At 42.3% G+C, this 15,790-nt stretch overlaps 2 protein-coding genes across 4 annotated transcripts in view; one reads left to right on the top strand and one right to left on the bottom strand.

Moving 5' to 3' along the window:
- Positions 1 to 15,790, top strand: part of cdc42ep1b (CDC42 effector protein (Rho GTPase binding) 1b) — a 232,022-nt gene that overhangs the window by 7,412 nt on the left and 208,820 nt on the right. For 2 of the 3 annotated variants that reach the window (XM_083779763.1, XM_083779762.1), the window contains one exon: positions 4,518 to 5,508. In XM_083779763.1, coding sequence (XP_083635889.1) covers positions 4,518 to 5,146 — 629 coding nt within the window. In that variant the 3' untranslated portion in view covers positions 5,147 to 5,508. Of the gene's footprint in view, positions 1 to 4,517; positions 5,509 to 15,790 lie in introns of those variants that run through there. The other variant, XR_014570132.1, reaches the window with a different exon arrangement.
- On the bottom strand, positions 8,266 to 14,635 carry LOC310868733 (galectin-2-like; the record flags this gene model as incomplete). The annotated part of the gene is made up of 3 exons (XM_083779193.1): positions 8,266 to 8,412; positions 9,182 to 9,344; positions 14,565 to 14,635. The coding sequence occupies 3 exons, from the start codon at positions 14,633 to 14,635 to the stop codon at positions 8,266 to 8,268; spliced, it is 381 nt and encodes a 126-aa protein (XP_083635319.1).

The following is a 15,790-nucleotide window of genomic DNA, read 5'->3' as shown; positions in this document are numbered from 1 at the left end:
AACACTCATTACGACGGCATCAAGGCCCACCAAAACACATTTTAGTCGACTAAATCACCTGTAGATTTAGTCGACTAAAACCTTATGACATTTAGTCGACTAAAACTAGACTGACACTAAGACATTTCCAGCTGGTGACTAAAATGTGACTAAAACTAAACTTTTTCAGCCAGTGTAAAAACACTCATTACGACAGCATCAAGGCCCACCAAAACACATTTTAGTCGACTAAATCACCTGTACATTTAGTCGACTAAAACCTTATGACATTTAGTCGACTAAAACTAGACTGACACAAGTAAGACGCGCGAACGCGGGACGCGAACGCAGCTCGTGTGTGTGTGTGTGTGTGTGTGTGTGTGTGTGTGCTACAGCTGCGCCCTGTGTGTGTGTGTGTGTGTGTGTGTGTGCTACAGCTGCGCCCTCTGGTGGCGGGCGGGTGGTGTAACAGCGGGACAGACAGACACACAGACAGACAGACAGACACACAGACATTCAGCCCTTGCTGTCATAGTAAGTGGCTCACTGCGTTCGCAACTAAGACATTTCCAGCTGGTGACTAAAATGTGACTAAAACTAAACTAAGTTTCAGTCCAAAGACTATGACTAAACTAAAATCGAAATTTTGCTGCCAAAAACAACACTGCCACCACCACACACACACACACCACAAACATTCGCACGCAGAGAGGGATCGAGTTTGACCTCCCTTCGACATCTTTCCTCCGAGGCAACCAACAAACAGAATAACCTTAGCTAGGCAACACCTGTTCACAATTAGGTCTATAAACAAGAGCATGCACACCTGGCAGAGAAAGATACTTAGAGGGCATTTCCTGTCATCTACGTGCTTTGCTCGACTGCATTGTATAAACACACCATTCATTATATTCGCTAACCAATCAGTGCTTACGGGACAGAAGTGTGTGTGTGTGTGTGTGTGTGTGTGTGTGTGTGTGTGTGTGTGTGTGTGTGTGTGTGTGTGTGTGTGTGTGTGCGTGTGCGTGCATGTGTATACAGTATGTGGAGCATATCGTACAGTTTCAATACGGCATGTGGGTCATGTGGAATTCCCCCTTCCGTCTCTGAATCCATTACCCAACTCAGAAAGAATTCCCCCAAAGTGAGAGCAGTGGGGTGAGGGGGGCACAGTGGGTTGGGGGGGGGGGTGACACCGTGACAGACAGTGGTGGAGCGTGCACAAAGTACATTTACTTCAGCACTGTACTTAAATAAAATACATGAGATATGTACTTTTACATGTATTTGAATTGTCTGGAAACATGTCTATAAATGTCAATAGCCTATACAGAAATAGATTGAAATTTAAAAGAACGTGTACTTTTCTGTAGTGTGTAGGCCTACAATAGTTTTGAATAAAGTATTTTTAAAAGCGAACTATAGTCCAGTACGTACTCCAGTATGAAGTTGACAGAACAACTTGCACACTAAGTCATGTAGTTGAGTAATATTTGACCAGGACTCAATTATGTAGTTGAGTACCGGTACCTTAGAGTGTATATATACACTCTTAGACTGGTACTGGTACCACTGGTGACAGAGTGATATAGCACGTGATTAATTTGTCAGTTGATGACACAGAATCTAAACCTACCACCAAAGAAAAGTGGCTTATTTACCCACTGTTTCATTCATTTAATTGGTAAATCAACATGTATTTTTTTCTTGCCGACCCTATAGGCTCTGAAGCCAATTGGCCCTCTGATATATTAAATCGTTGCTCTACAAGTCTACATTATTGTCTCTAACCAGTTCTCACTTGGAATTTGTATGCCCAACGAGCTCTTGTTTGTTCTTCCTTTTAGCCAAGACCATTTTTCTTTCCCCCTTTTACTGTTATCTTTTATTTCTCTGTTAATGTTCCCCTCTTTTTTTTATATAACTGCTCCTTTCAAAACCACCATGGGACTGTCCAGAAGTCATAAAGACTCAGCCAGTCCCCACAGGGAGCATTCAGAGCCAGTGAAGTCATGGCACTCTGGAATGTGAGTGGGTTAGAACGGTGGCGTGGATGGGAAACACCACTGGGCTGTTACTGCCACCTTGTGGTGGAACCGTTAAACTGCAGTACTGCTGTGTAGGCCAGTGGTTCTCAAACCTTTTCATGTCAAGGACCCCCAAACTGACACTCATAAGCCTGCGGACCCCCATTAGAAATGATATCTAAAGGGCATGTTCACGGCTCTAGCAGTGATTCTCAACCATTTTCATTTCAAGGACCCCCATAGTTTGACATGCATTAGGCTACGGTCCCCCATGTTAATGGAATTTCTATCTCTGACTGGGACCCGATGATGTAAAATCAACGTTAATTTAACTCTTAGAGTGTACAAATGTGGAACACGTGTTTACTCTCTGAGTTACAGACCCATAAGGGTCCTTTTGGTTCCTAAGTATCATTTAGCTGGGGACCCCCTGGAACTCTCTCAAGGACTCTCCGGACCCCACTTTGGGAACCACTGGTGTAGGCCTCACTAGCTGAGGAGCCCACCAGCTAAACATTTTCCCAACAAACTCCACAGAGAATGCGTAGACAACGTATGAAGCTTTACTGGTCAAATTTGTGAAACTGTACTACAAAATAGAAACGTTTCCAAATTACTGTTACAATACAGACAGTAAGGCTGTACCCTAGCCCTGTTTTTAGGACTTGAACCTTCGGCAGGAATTCTCGAGCGAACCTTCGAACCATTAGTTTCTAATTAATTTGAAAAATAACCTTCGAGCTCCGAACCTCGTACTCTTATTATGCATATCGCATTCTCGCAGAGAAATATTTTCGAATAAAAATACAATACAAAAAAAAAACGAATGGTTCAAGCCCAATAATTAAGATTCGAGTGCCAACCCTAACGAGCGAAGGTTTGAACCCCAAATGTTCGGGGACAGCCTTAACAGACAGCATGCGACAAATAAAATGCGACAAACAAATCTACAAAGTACAAATCACTCATCACTTTGTCTTTGTTTGGGCCTGACGCCATTACAACACATTGAGGTTAGACAACACAACACCCGCCCCGTCCTCCCTTAAGCAATTCTGACCTGAGATCAGATTCATACGAGGTTTCCACTGGACACACATTGGTCTGATTGACCCATTCTGACCTGAGATCAGATTCTAGAAATGTCAGTCGCTCTTCGATTTTTCAAAAATAGCAGACCTACAAGCTCGTAGCGCGCCACTCGGTGGCGCGCTATGAGCTTGTAGATCTGCTATTTTTCAATAGCTAAAGCATAACATGATGCTGACACCAAAATGGGTGCCCGGTCAGAATGGGTTAAGCAATTTAATTTTTGAATATCTAGGATGTTGTTTAGTGTTTACCATTGATTGATCCATAATGTCATGTCTTTATTTTTTGTTGTGCCATTAGTGACACACAGCAAACGTTGCGGGATCGGGACATGCTATCAGGTTGTGGAGCCTATAGGGGCTCCATTTTCCTCACCGCTAAACCCCTTATCCCTAAACTTCTTTGCCTTTTTTTTTTTTTACTATTTTGCAAAACATTTTTGAATAGTAAAAATGGCCAGTCTACAAGCTCACAACGTGTCAATGTAGAGGCTAGCCGAACTATTAAAAAAATGTTTTTCAAAATAGTAAAAGGCAAAGAAGTTTAGGGATAATCGCCCCGGACCGCTGGTATAGCAGTCCGGGGCGATTGGTGTCATGTCTTTGTCCAATGTCTCTCTCCCTCTCTGACTGTGTGCAGGTCTGCAGTCTGGTTTTGACCAATGTCTCTCTCCCTCTCTGACTGTGTGCAGGTCTACAGTCTGGTTTTGACCAATGTCTCTGTCCCTCTCTGACTGTGTGCAGGTCTACAGTCTGGTTTTGACCAATGTCTCTCTCCCTCTCTGACTGTGTGCAGGTCTACAGTCTGGTTTTGACCAATGTCTCTGTCCCTCTCTGCCTGTGTGCAGGTCTGCAGTCTGGTTTTGACCAATGTCTCTCTCCCTCTCTGACTGTGTGCAGGTCTACAGTCTGGTTTTGACCAATGTCTCTGTCCCTCTCTGACTGTGTGCAGGTCTACAGTCTGGTTTTGACCAATGTCTCTCTCCCTCTCTGACTGTGTGCAGGTCTACAGTCTGGTTTTGACCAATGTCTCTCTCCCTCTCTGACTGTGTGCAGGTCTGCAGTCTGGTTTTGACCAATGTCTCTCTCCCTCTCTGACTGTGTGCAGGTCTACAGTCTGGTTTTGACCAATGTCTCTCTCCCTCTCTGACTGTGTGCAGGTCTACAGTCTGGTTTTGACCAATGTCTCTCTCCCTCTCTGACTGTGTGCAGGTCTACAGTCTGGTTTTGACCAATGTCTCTCTCCCTCTCTGACTGTGTGCAGGTCTACAGTCTGGTTTTGACCAATGTCTCTCTCCCTCTCTGACTGTGTGCAGGTCTACAGTCTGGTTTTGACCAATGTCTCTCTCCCTCTCTGACTGTGTGCAGGTCTACAGTCTGGTTTTGACCAATGTCTCTCTCCCTCTCTGACTGTGTGCAGGTCTACAGTCTGGTTTCGTAACTCTTCCCCGACTCTCCTCCCGCCTCGACAGACCGTTTCAGGACGGCGACGGCGCCCCCTGTCTGGACAACGGGGGCGTTACGCTCACGCGCGCCGACTCCTTCACCTCGTTCACCGTGGACCTCGGCCCCTCCCTCATGAGCGAGGTGCTGAGCCTCATCAACGACCACAGCTGCCTTCACATGATGTCCGACCGTCACAGCCATGAGGCCGAGGGAGACATGGAGGAGTTGGGCGACGGCGAGGAGAGGACCTCCGTCACTGAGACGGTCGAGGAGGACAGCCCTGGAATGAGTTCACCCGACGCCACTGGGGGAAGCGTGTCATTACATAACAGAGAGCGCTCTGATTGTAGCTCACGAGACGAAGACAGGGCGTCCATGAAGACACCAGATGCCTCCATGGGGTCACCAGTAGTGGAACCAGTGATGGAGGCGGAACGGTTTCAGAGGGCAGCGGACATGCTGTCACGGCACTATGGGGGCGGGACCTTCACACAGGGGAGGAGTCAGGCCAAGGAGGGGAGGAGTCAGGCCAAGGACACTGCTTTCAATCGCAGCCAAAAAACAACGCGTACCTTCTCTGAGGAGGAAGAGATCAAAGTCTAGAGACAATGAAGGCGAAAGGCAAACTAACCGTGATAAGCATAGTAAAACCATAAGAACCAGTCACTGTATACTAGGGTTCTTGGTCCCTCAAGTTAAGGCCTATTCATAGTCTGGATTTTCGGTGGTGAGGTGACCACCGCTCCGGTGGTGAGGTGACCACCGGAGCTGAAATAACGTTGAGCGGTGGTGAGTAAAAACAGAGAGAAGGGCTGGAGCGGTGGCGGTGGTTTGCTCTTCACCGCGGCTCAGTGACGTCATGTTGTAGTTCGGTGGTCACCCCACCACCGAACATCCAGTCTATGTATGAGCCTTTAGAGATGTCTTATTTTTATTAACACAATTTTACAAGTAAAAACTAAAAAAAAAAAGTTCTTTCAGACTTCATCAAACTTACATTGTATTATTTGTCCAAGACATGTGATTAACAATGCCTCACACACTATGCCATTAACACAGATTGAAACATGATGTTCCCACAGTGTTTATTGCAGGATGAGAACACTGAAAACTAGAAAATTCGCAATTTAAAAAAATTGCAGAGTGTGGTTGCCGCAGTGGCTTACATATGCCCCTCCCACTAGTATTGCCAGCCAATTACAATTTCAAGTCACGCCTTAGATCATGCGTAAGTAATTCGGAGGGGATTTAACCCCCGAAATTCATGTTTTTGCGACACACGGTTACATTTCTCGCATTTGCGGCGCCCCCTATGGATGAAAATGGAATTGCTTTTAGAACTTGGTTGATTGAACCACCCCGGACATGTGATTGAAATGTGGGATGGATTGGACATTCCGTTCGTGATTTATGGCATTTTTTGTGATATAGGCCCCTCCTACTAACTTCGGAAGACGATTACGGCCGAACGATACGCACTTTCAAAATTCTGCGGCTCAGTTTTAATTGGATGGGTCCAGAGATCACGTGTGCCGATTTCTGTGAGATTTGGACAAAATCTGTAGGAGGAAAAGCAAAAAGTGTGTTTTGGACAAAATTCAAAATGGCGGAAAATCTATCATGGCGGAAATGGGCGTGGCCTATATGGGGAGATGCGTCATGACCCAAGGAATCCAGGGAAAAAATAATTTTGATTTTACGACCTACGGTTCAAGAGTTATAAGCCAAAAGGTAAAGTGGGCTGTTATAGCGCCACCATGAGGCCGACCGATAAAATTTTAGGGTTAAATAATTTTAGGGATAATGTTGAATTATCCCTAAAAGTTTTGTAACTATAGTGATTACAGTCTCCGACGAACAAATACTTTTATGTGAATTTTTGTCTTTTCCCATTCATGTCAATGGGGACATTTAATTCACTAATAAATTCATATCAATTAAACTATACAACATTTCTCTTAACAAAATACAAGCACACGATTCCCGATTTTTCCGGTCAATTTGACATATGGCTCAAGTGCGTACAGCGTACAGTGTGGGAGGTATAAAGCGTCAAAATAAAGACTACTCCAGTGAAAAAAAAATAATAATAATAATAATAAAGTGTCACAGTTACAAGAGTCTGGTTGCCCATTCGGGCAACCACACTAACAATGAACAGTGACGTGCGTTTATTTTGTTCCCCTAGCATACTGATATTTAGTTATCAACGTCTCTCTTGGCATACATTTAAGTTTTGAAAGGTAACGATCTATTCGACTCCCATTCAGTGATGATTGAACTTGAAGAGCATCATTGCAGAACTGTATTGCTTGTTGTAATGGCTACCCTTTTTAACCCATTCTGACCGGGCACCCATTTTGGTGTCAGCATCACGTTATGCTTTAGCTATTTAAAAATAGCAGATCTACAAGCTCATATCGCGCCACCGAGTGGCGCGATACGAGCTTGTAGGTCTGCTATTTTTGAAAAATCGAAGAGCGACTGACATTTTTAGAATCTGATCTCAGGTCAGAATGGGTTCATCAGACCAGTGTGTGTCCGGCGGAAACCTCGTATGAATCTGATCTCACGTCAGAATGGGTTAATTAAGCAGGCAATGTGAGTAATGAAGGTATATTTACAAAAGCCATGAAGACAACAAGGTTGAATATTTTGGTTTATTCGTTTTTCAGAAGAATGATTTGTATTTCTATCATGTATACATGTAAGTTTAACATATTTGCAAAACGGTGCAATTTCCGTACGTTATAGGTGAGGAAATTTACTGTTTATAAAATATCTTGGAATATTACTAAAATATGTATTTTAGTCTACTTTATGTCTAAAACATACAGTAGTACTGGTATAATAAAATGGTGGTTTTGATAATGAGGCTTATTATGTCATACTTCCATTATTGCAAACGTATAGCTTCTCTAGGCTGTGGAAAACACAATACAAAAGTTACAGTATACCGGTAGTTTTCACACTGTCACCACAGTCATAATTAATATTTAGTGTCAATAATATCTATAAATTATTGTTTCTTCTTCTCTGTCAATGTGAAGCACATGTGAAGGGTTTAACAAATGTAGTTTATTCGAATGCAACCTTCCAATATCAAAAAAAGAAAAGTAATATATTCAGATTGGTAAATAAATAAGCTCACTTTGTCAATCATTATAATAATACAAATCACACAGTTGATTCATGTTGACACTTCAGTGGGCTTTAACGTGGTTCACAGTAGTTATTCTTATTGGTTTAAAAAATCACGTACAGTTACATACTTTACAAAAGACATACTTTACCAAACTGACAGGCAGACTGACAGGCAGACAAAACAAAAAGATTGATTGATTGAAATATTTATTAACAGTTTGCAGAATTACAGTACATTTCAAGCACAAACTCAATACAAAGACTGTTAACTGTGAGTGGACGACCCAATTAAGCATTACACTTGTTTACAACAGGGTCCACATTGTTCAATTCATCAAGACATTTAGAGACGTACAAATAGACACTTCCATGTAGTTAAAGAACAGAACAGGAATCCATCATAAAGGAAGCAAAAAGGGAAAAGAAATACAGTGAGGGGAAAAGGGGGGGGCAAACCAAGACAGCCACAGTATTGCACATGCCTCGAGCCCATTCACATGTTTTTTCCCCCCATTTTCCTATCCTAGGTCTGTCCAATCACTGGGGCATTAAGGGCCTTCAGAAGGATCCGAGACATTTCAGCAGATTTTAAAAGCTTTGAGTCTGAAGTCTCCACTGATGCTGACGTAGCTCATGACGTCCCTGACGTCACGGTTGGGGAAGTGAACTTCCTCTCCACCGGGAAGCTCCAGTGTAAACATGTCTCCAGTCAGCTTCACCACAATCTAGAAGAAAGACAAAACTCTGTAGTCCAAGAACTATGAAAAGGTACATACAGCATTTGGAAAGATAGGCCATGGCTTTAAATATAACCACTTTATTTTGTGAAAACACTATTTTTACCATACCATCTTTATTTATATAGCACATTTAAATAACAAAGTCGTACCAAAGTGCTTTACAATAAAATAATAAAAACCACAACAACCACAAAAAAACAAACGACATACACAGCGTCACTTTCAACATCAAAAACAGCTCATACTATGCTTGGAAATGCCAAAGCATAAAGATACGTCCTGAGGCGTGATTTAAACACCTGAAGGGTGGGAGCCCCTTTTGGTGTTTTAAACATTGTTATAATTTATAGCTATTGAAAAATAGCAGATCTACAAGCTCATAGCGCGCCACCGAGTGGCGCGCTACGAGCTTGTAGGTCTGCTATTTTTGAAAAAAATCGTGAAAATGTGGCGCAAATCCTGACAGAAAACTGATTTAGAAGACATTTTAGAAATGTCACCTGAAGGGTGGGAGCCCGGTTCCCTCTGAGCTTCAGCCTGGTTTTTATCTACTGTGTTTATCACAAGGTTTGTCTCACCTTCACTTCAGAGCCCCTCTGTAAAGGGTTGTATTGTCTATTTGTCTCACCTTCACTTCAGAGCCCCTCTGTAAAGGGTTGTATTGCCTCACCTTCACTTCAGAGCCCCTCTGTAAAGGGTTGTGGTGTCTCACCTTCACTTCAGAGCCCCTCTGTAAAGGGTTATATGGTCTCACCTTCACTTCAGAGCCTCTCTGTAAAGGGTTGTGGTGCCTCTCCTCACCACCCCAGGAACCTTCCAACATTGAGTTGCACACGAGCACGGATTCGTCCGCGTGGAAACGAGGGTTAAAGTGCAGCGCCAGGTCATCTGCCTTCCAGCCCAGGTCAATGCGGAACCTGAATATAATATTGTGTCGATTAAGAAAGTGTCAATAAGTCGTGCACTATTTGGAACGAGGAATAGGTCGTGTTGTAGAAAAAAACAGAGGTGATGGATCGCACACAGTGCCAAGAGTAATATTTCAATTATTTGTATTTTCTGTCATAGTAGGAAACAGATGTTTTTCTGCTATCCAGCCTTCATCAGTGTGAGGAGTTACAAGTGTACTTTTTTCCTTTTAAGGGGTGGTGACAGTCATGAACCAATAATTAGATACTGTACATCCATACACTAGGATGGTACAGTAATAATACTTACGAGTTTGTATTAACTCACAAATAGTCTTGTAATTCAAACATGGCTCATGATTTACATATTACCATTGCTGCTTCAAACCGCAATCATTTTTTGAAGAGTAACATTTTCTCACTTAAGTCGATCCTGAGAGTGAATCATTTCTCAATGTGTACAGTAGGCTATTTGAATGGTAGGCCTACAGTACATAGGTTTACCTGTCAGCATCATGTAAAATCAGTCCCTTTACTTTCAGCTGGTCTCCAGGTTTCAGGGCCACATTCGTCAATTTAAGTACCTGAAAAGCACATACAGTAGGATATTAAACACATACAGTAGGATATTGCAGTTTTAAGGTTCCGAGTACAATAATGTAAAACAAAAACAAAAAAAGACTAAAGGCAGTCAAACATACCATGCTCATTTTGATTCTTGGGGAGGCTTGAGAATAATCCTGGAACAGAAAATGGTCTTTCATCCACGAACACAAACCTGTCTCTCCAACACAACAGCAGTGCATCTGAGGGATCTGTCAGTGGCTTTTTATCTAAATCCAACGAGTTGAGATGAAAGCATGGGTGTTCATTGACTGAATCATGACTAAATAACCATACGTCATGATACAATAATCAATTGAAAGGTAACAAAAGCACTTTCAACCCAGCATAGCAGTTCCCGTCACAATGGAAACATTGACAGAATGTGGTAGTGGTCTGCATTTCTATAGTGATGACGATGAGCTGCTGCCTTGATCAATGAGTAAACATTGCACTAGCAAAGAGTGTGACCATTGATAGATAGTGCAATGTTATCATTAGTCACCTGAATGCCCTTTGAGTTCTGCTCATAGGGTTCTGCTACAATAACTGTTCCAAAAAAGCACGAGAAAGTGATTTTAGACTTAAATGACATTCTTTAGATTCAGCCGATTGCACAGAACTATAATAGATCGTAGTACATTTTTAAAGACTGGTATAGAAGCTTAATAACTTCCGTCATGGTAACAGGTTGAATCTAATGCAAGGTTAAAAACAGACATACTGTTGTTGACAATATTGCATACATGACAAATTACTTTACACGTACAGACGTAGTGTGTAGGGGTGATTAAACAAAAGGAAAATAGGTACTGGGATGAAGTACGGTAGGTTGTAAGAAGACAATTTGAGAGTATTATTTGTGAGTTATGAATGAATAATGTTGATACTAAAGAAAGTAAATACTGAACTTCTACCAAAAAGTCAGTTGTTTTTTGTATTAATTAGTATTTACATCATAGAAGGAAACTAAACCATCCATTTGTGTTTTGCCTAATCCAGCTGTTGGCATTGAATTTAAATGGGTTCAATTAGAAACATTATATAGTGAGCTTAGTGTGTGCGTTTGATTGATTGAATACTTTATTACGAAATGTAAACAGCAACAGAGTAGTCAAACAAACACGTCTAAAAGGACAACACCAAAAGTCCTCCTTGTTTTCCGTCTGCAAACGTGTACGTGTTAAAAATATATAATGATATACTTTACTTTTGTGTCTCCATCTCCTGGATTCAGGGACGGATTAACCCCTCATAGCGCTTGTGCACGCGTCATTTTCGTGTTTTTTATCATCTTTTTGACCAAAATTTTACAAAATCAATGGCCAATGAAGGGCCCCAGACGCCCTTTTCAGGGTGTCAAACCTAGTACCGCACGGGGCCCTTCACCGAAGGGCCCCTGAGAGCCAAGGGCCCCTGGGCCACGGCCCCACTGGTTAATTTGTCCCTGCCTGGATTCTGTCTTTAACCCATTCTGACCGGGCACCCATTTTGGTGTTGGCATCATGTTATGCTTTAGCTATTGAAAAATAGCAGATCTACAAGCTCATATCGCGCCACCGAGTGGCGCGATACGAGCTTGTAGGTCTGCTATTTTTGAAAAATCGAAGAACGACTGGCATTTTTAGAATCTGATCTCAGGTCAGAATGGGTTGATCAGACCAGTGTGTGTCCAGTGGAAACCTCGTTATGAATCTGATCTCAGGTCAGAATGGGTCTTGGAAACTGACCCCTGCCCACACACAGGATCAATAATGGGGTTTTTTTCCTAGCTGGTTTACTTGAACAACCATTCCAACATTTACGACGGTGCAACAGATGACTCAAATGTGATCGTTAGTCAACAAAGGTTACAAATGACACACAGCAAACAAACAAACAAAATTACTTTTACAAGATCATTTTGTATTTAATTTAATATTTAATAAAGAGCATTTTCACATTCTCACACACACACACACACACACACACACACTCAAGTCAATGTAGCATTGTAGCCTAATAGTTTGCGACTATTAGTAATAATCCAACACAAAGAAAAAAAGACATTAATAAAATACATTTTGTCTCCTCAATTTACATTCTGGTCTACTGCTTTGCTTTCCGGAATGATCCTGTTCATGTATGAAGCTGCTGGGCACACATTTAAACAAAACAAAAATAATCACCCTCCCCCTGGGGAAGATTTGTTATTTTGATAGGTAGTATTAAGGTTCAAATGGTAAAAAAGTATAAGTCTACTTAAACCAATATATTCCTCTAGGAACTACATTCCAGTGGATCAGTTTTCCCTACAACAATGTAACGCGGTGCACTGCTACAAGTCAATAATCAATAATCCATACTTCTGGGCATGCTACAGTACTCTTCACATTTTCACCTAAACGACTGTTTTTGTGAAAATATTAAGACTTAGCCCAAAATAAAATGTTTTTAGCTTTTTATTACCGTAACTTAAACTTCATTTAAAAGGTATATTCAGTGATTTCACTTAATTCAAATATCACTTTTTTTTTTGTTTTGTTGTGATAATCCTCCCTACTATAGAGTGTGCTGACCATAAGGAACTCCTTATATTATAAGGAGTTCCTCCCTTTCCCCAGTTAACCCCTGGCGTAGCCTGGGCACCATTTCATTTAGGGTATATGATCCTGTCGGGCGCGGATGATATCGTTACGTCATGTTGTAGTATTGTTTTGTAGTCGCCAGACAGGAACAACAGGCGACAACTTCCTTTTCCCTCAAACCGATTTTTCTCAATAAAAGCTTCAGGCTACGAGAGCTTTTATTGAGGGTTAAAGGAAGGAACCTTCCTTTTCCCTCAATAAAGTTGCCGCCAGGCTCCTCCGAGGTGGTGGAAAGCCTGGTGAGCCCCCCCCCCAACTGTAGTGCGTGCATGTGCATTGTTACCGGGACAGACCGGGGGGTTTTCCAAATCACTGAATGCTCCTTTAACCTCACAAAAGGGACTTTAAACCTAACAGAGTTCCTTCCCCACACATACATGTACCTGATATGACGACAAGCTGGAATCATTATCTACTGTCCAATTTAAATATTTCAACATGAAGAGGAAAATGTACCACTTAAACCCTCTATAGGGCCCTATAGTATAGGCTCTATGGGGCCTATATAACCCTCTATAGGGCCCTATAGTATAGGCTACTTAGTCAATGAAAGGGATATTTCACCGCTGAAAGAAACTGCAGTCTCTCAATGCTAATAGCATTTAAATTATACAGTAGTAGACAACAGTAGCAACATGAACATGGTGCCATGACAAAAATATCAACAAAACAAACCCCCATTACACACATAAAACCCCCAGGAAAGTGTTTCTTGTGTCCTAAATATAATTAACCCATTTTGGTGTTAGCATCATGTCCTGCTTTAGCTATTGAAAAATAGCAGATCTACAAGCTCATAGCGCGCCACCGAGTGGCGCGCTATGAGCTTGTAGGTCTGCTATTTTTGAAAAATCGAAAGAACGACTGACATAGAAACATGGCTTTTTCAGAAAACTGTCAGGATGTAGAAGACATTTTTAGATTCTGATCTCAGGTCAGAATGGGTTAAAATAAGATCTGGAAATATGGAGTGTTGTGAGGTCAGAACCGGCCAGCTCCATTATATGGACACTGGGCAGGGGCCCGGTCCAGAGCCCGGAAAACCGTGTGTCCGACCGACTCGACACCGGGCACTGCACTGCCTCTGGGGGTGTGGAACGACACCGGGCACTGCCCTCCCTGTGGGGGGTGTGGAACGACACCGGGCACTGCCCTCCCTGTGGGGGGTGTGGAACGACACCGGGCACTGCCCTCCCTGTGGGGGGTGTGGAACGACACCGGGCACTGCCCTCCCTGTGGGGGGTCTGGAACGCGGCGCGCGTGTCGAATTTGAAGTCGGCGGGGCGAACGGTTCTCGAGTTACGTGCGTTACAGACATACAGCACACCCGTACAGACAGACATACCGAGACTTGATTAGGGTTGGTATTCGTTAGGATTTTAACGGTTCCGGATCCTTCCCGGATCCCTCTTAACGGTTCCGGTTCCTAACGGTTCCCTTAACGGATCCTAATATTATTTTTTTCCCCGTTTTTCTGACATAGATTATGCTTATATTATAACTAACCTAACCAAGTACATAATAAACACAAATTAATTAATTAAATTATTGAAAATGCACTTTACAATTATGAGGTGGCACTATTATTTAAACTTCACCACCACCACCAGCAGCAGCTAGGCACCACAACAATATCATTGTTGCAATTTGTACTGTATATTGCAATTTGTACTGTATATTAAATATACAGTACACAATATTGATATTGTTGTAGTGACAAATGTTGTCTTTAATGTTCAAATTAATTTAATATGAAGGACCCCTTACCCTAATGGAAACAAGCCATAGTGCTTTCTTGGATTATAGCAGACCTTGTATTGAACTGTAGGCTACGTTCCTGTGCTTTTTTTCTGCAAATTGTTTATAAAGTAATCAATCTATGGCGGTATATGCACCTAACGCTGGGCTCTCAACAGCCACGCAATTAATTTAGAGCCAAATTAAAAGCACGTTAGTAGTTTTTATTTTCCATTACGTTACTAGCCTGGGGAAAGTAAACCAGCCTTGCATCAGATCGTCCCCCGCTGGCTGTGGTGAAGCTGCGGGGAGAGCAGGCACGGCTTTCCGCATGGCTCTCAAACGCGATGTGTAGGCATATTGATTTTGAGATGTTTCCTCTATGTTTACGTGGTACAAGTTGCAACAACCTTTGCTAGCAACTCTCGCATTTATTGCACTTTGCATGCTCACTGCTCAGCCTCAGTCATTTCCCTCTCTGTTAACCACACTTTGGCGACATACTGTCCCACTCGCTCCACAGCGGTCGCTGAATGCACAGAACAGTGGGCGTATCCTCCCCGACCCCACTCACTCATGTAGGTGGGGTGACGTCACCCCAGGCTCTGCTTGCATGCAGGCACAGACACAGCGGAGCTAAATGACGACTGATGAGATCCGTTTGGGGAACCGTTAATAAAAAAACGATGGAACCGGCTCCGGATCCGCAATGTCGGAACCGGGTCTGAAATGGACCCGGTTCCGAATCCCAACCCTAGACGTGATGCATTTATAGATAAGATATTTAACGTGATATAAAAGTCCCTCAAAGCAGACCCATACGTCGATTCCGACAAAAGAAAAGTTGTATTCTATTCAACCAACAATATAATGGTATGTCCACAGTTTTACTGATTTATAAAACGCTTAAATGCAGACCAAAAAATAAGAGAATGTTCAACTGGGGGAATGTAACATCACTTCATCAGTGTGGCTCAGAATGAAAAGCATCTTCATTTGGTCAAAAACTGCTCAAATCCAATCACACATCAACTATTTGTATCCAATGGTTTTTTTCTCATAATAAGTCAACCACCCACAAACAGCTAAATCCTGCACACTGCTTTTTGCCAGGTATCACATTTACCGGTACTAGGATAAGTTTCCATCCTACATTTTTTTTCCTTTGTTTTTAGTTTTATTGCCCTCATCGAGAATATTATTTCGGAGGTGTCGCAATACTTATTTTCACAATGTTATTATATTTAATATATCTAATGTTAACGTTTCTTTATTTTAATTATCCAGTCATCATAATGTCCCTTTTTAGGTCAGCTAAGGACGAAATAACGATTGTTTTCTGCCAAGATAGTGACGAAGACTCAGGAATAATGGGATGCACACCAATAGAAGTATGAAGGTATTGCGTGATGAACGATATAGTAAACAGTGCTTGCTGTGGACGGCCCTTAAGATTCTAAATGTCAACGTATAGTGTTTTATACAATG

This window comes from Protomyctophum parallelum (assembly GCF_964188405.1).
Source record: "Protomyctophum parallelum genome assembly, chromosome: 13".
Lineage (NCBI taxonomy): Eukaryota > Metazoa > Chordata > Actinopteri > Myctophiformes > Myctophidae > Protomyctophum > Protomyctophum parallelum.
Note: the sequence above shows the minus strand (reverse complement) of the source record. Positions and strands in the feature narration are given on the sequence as shown.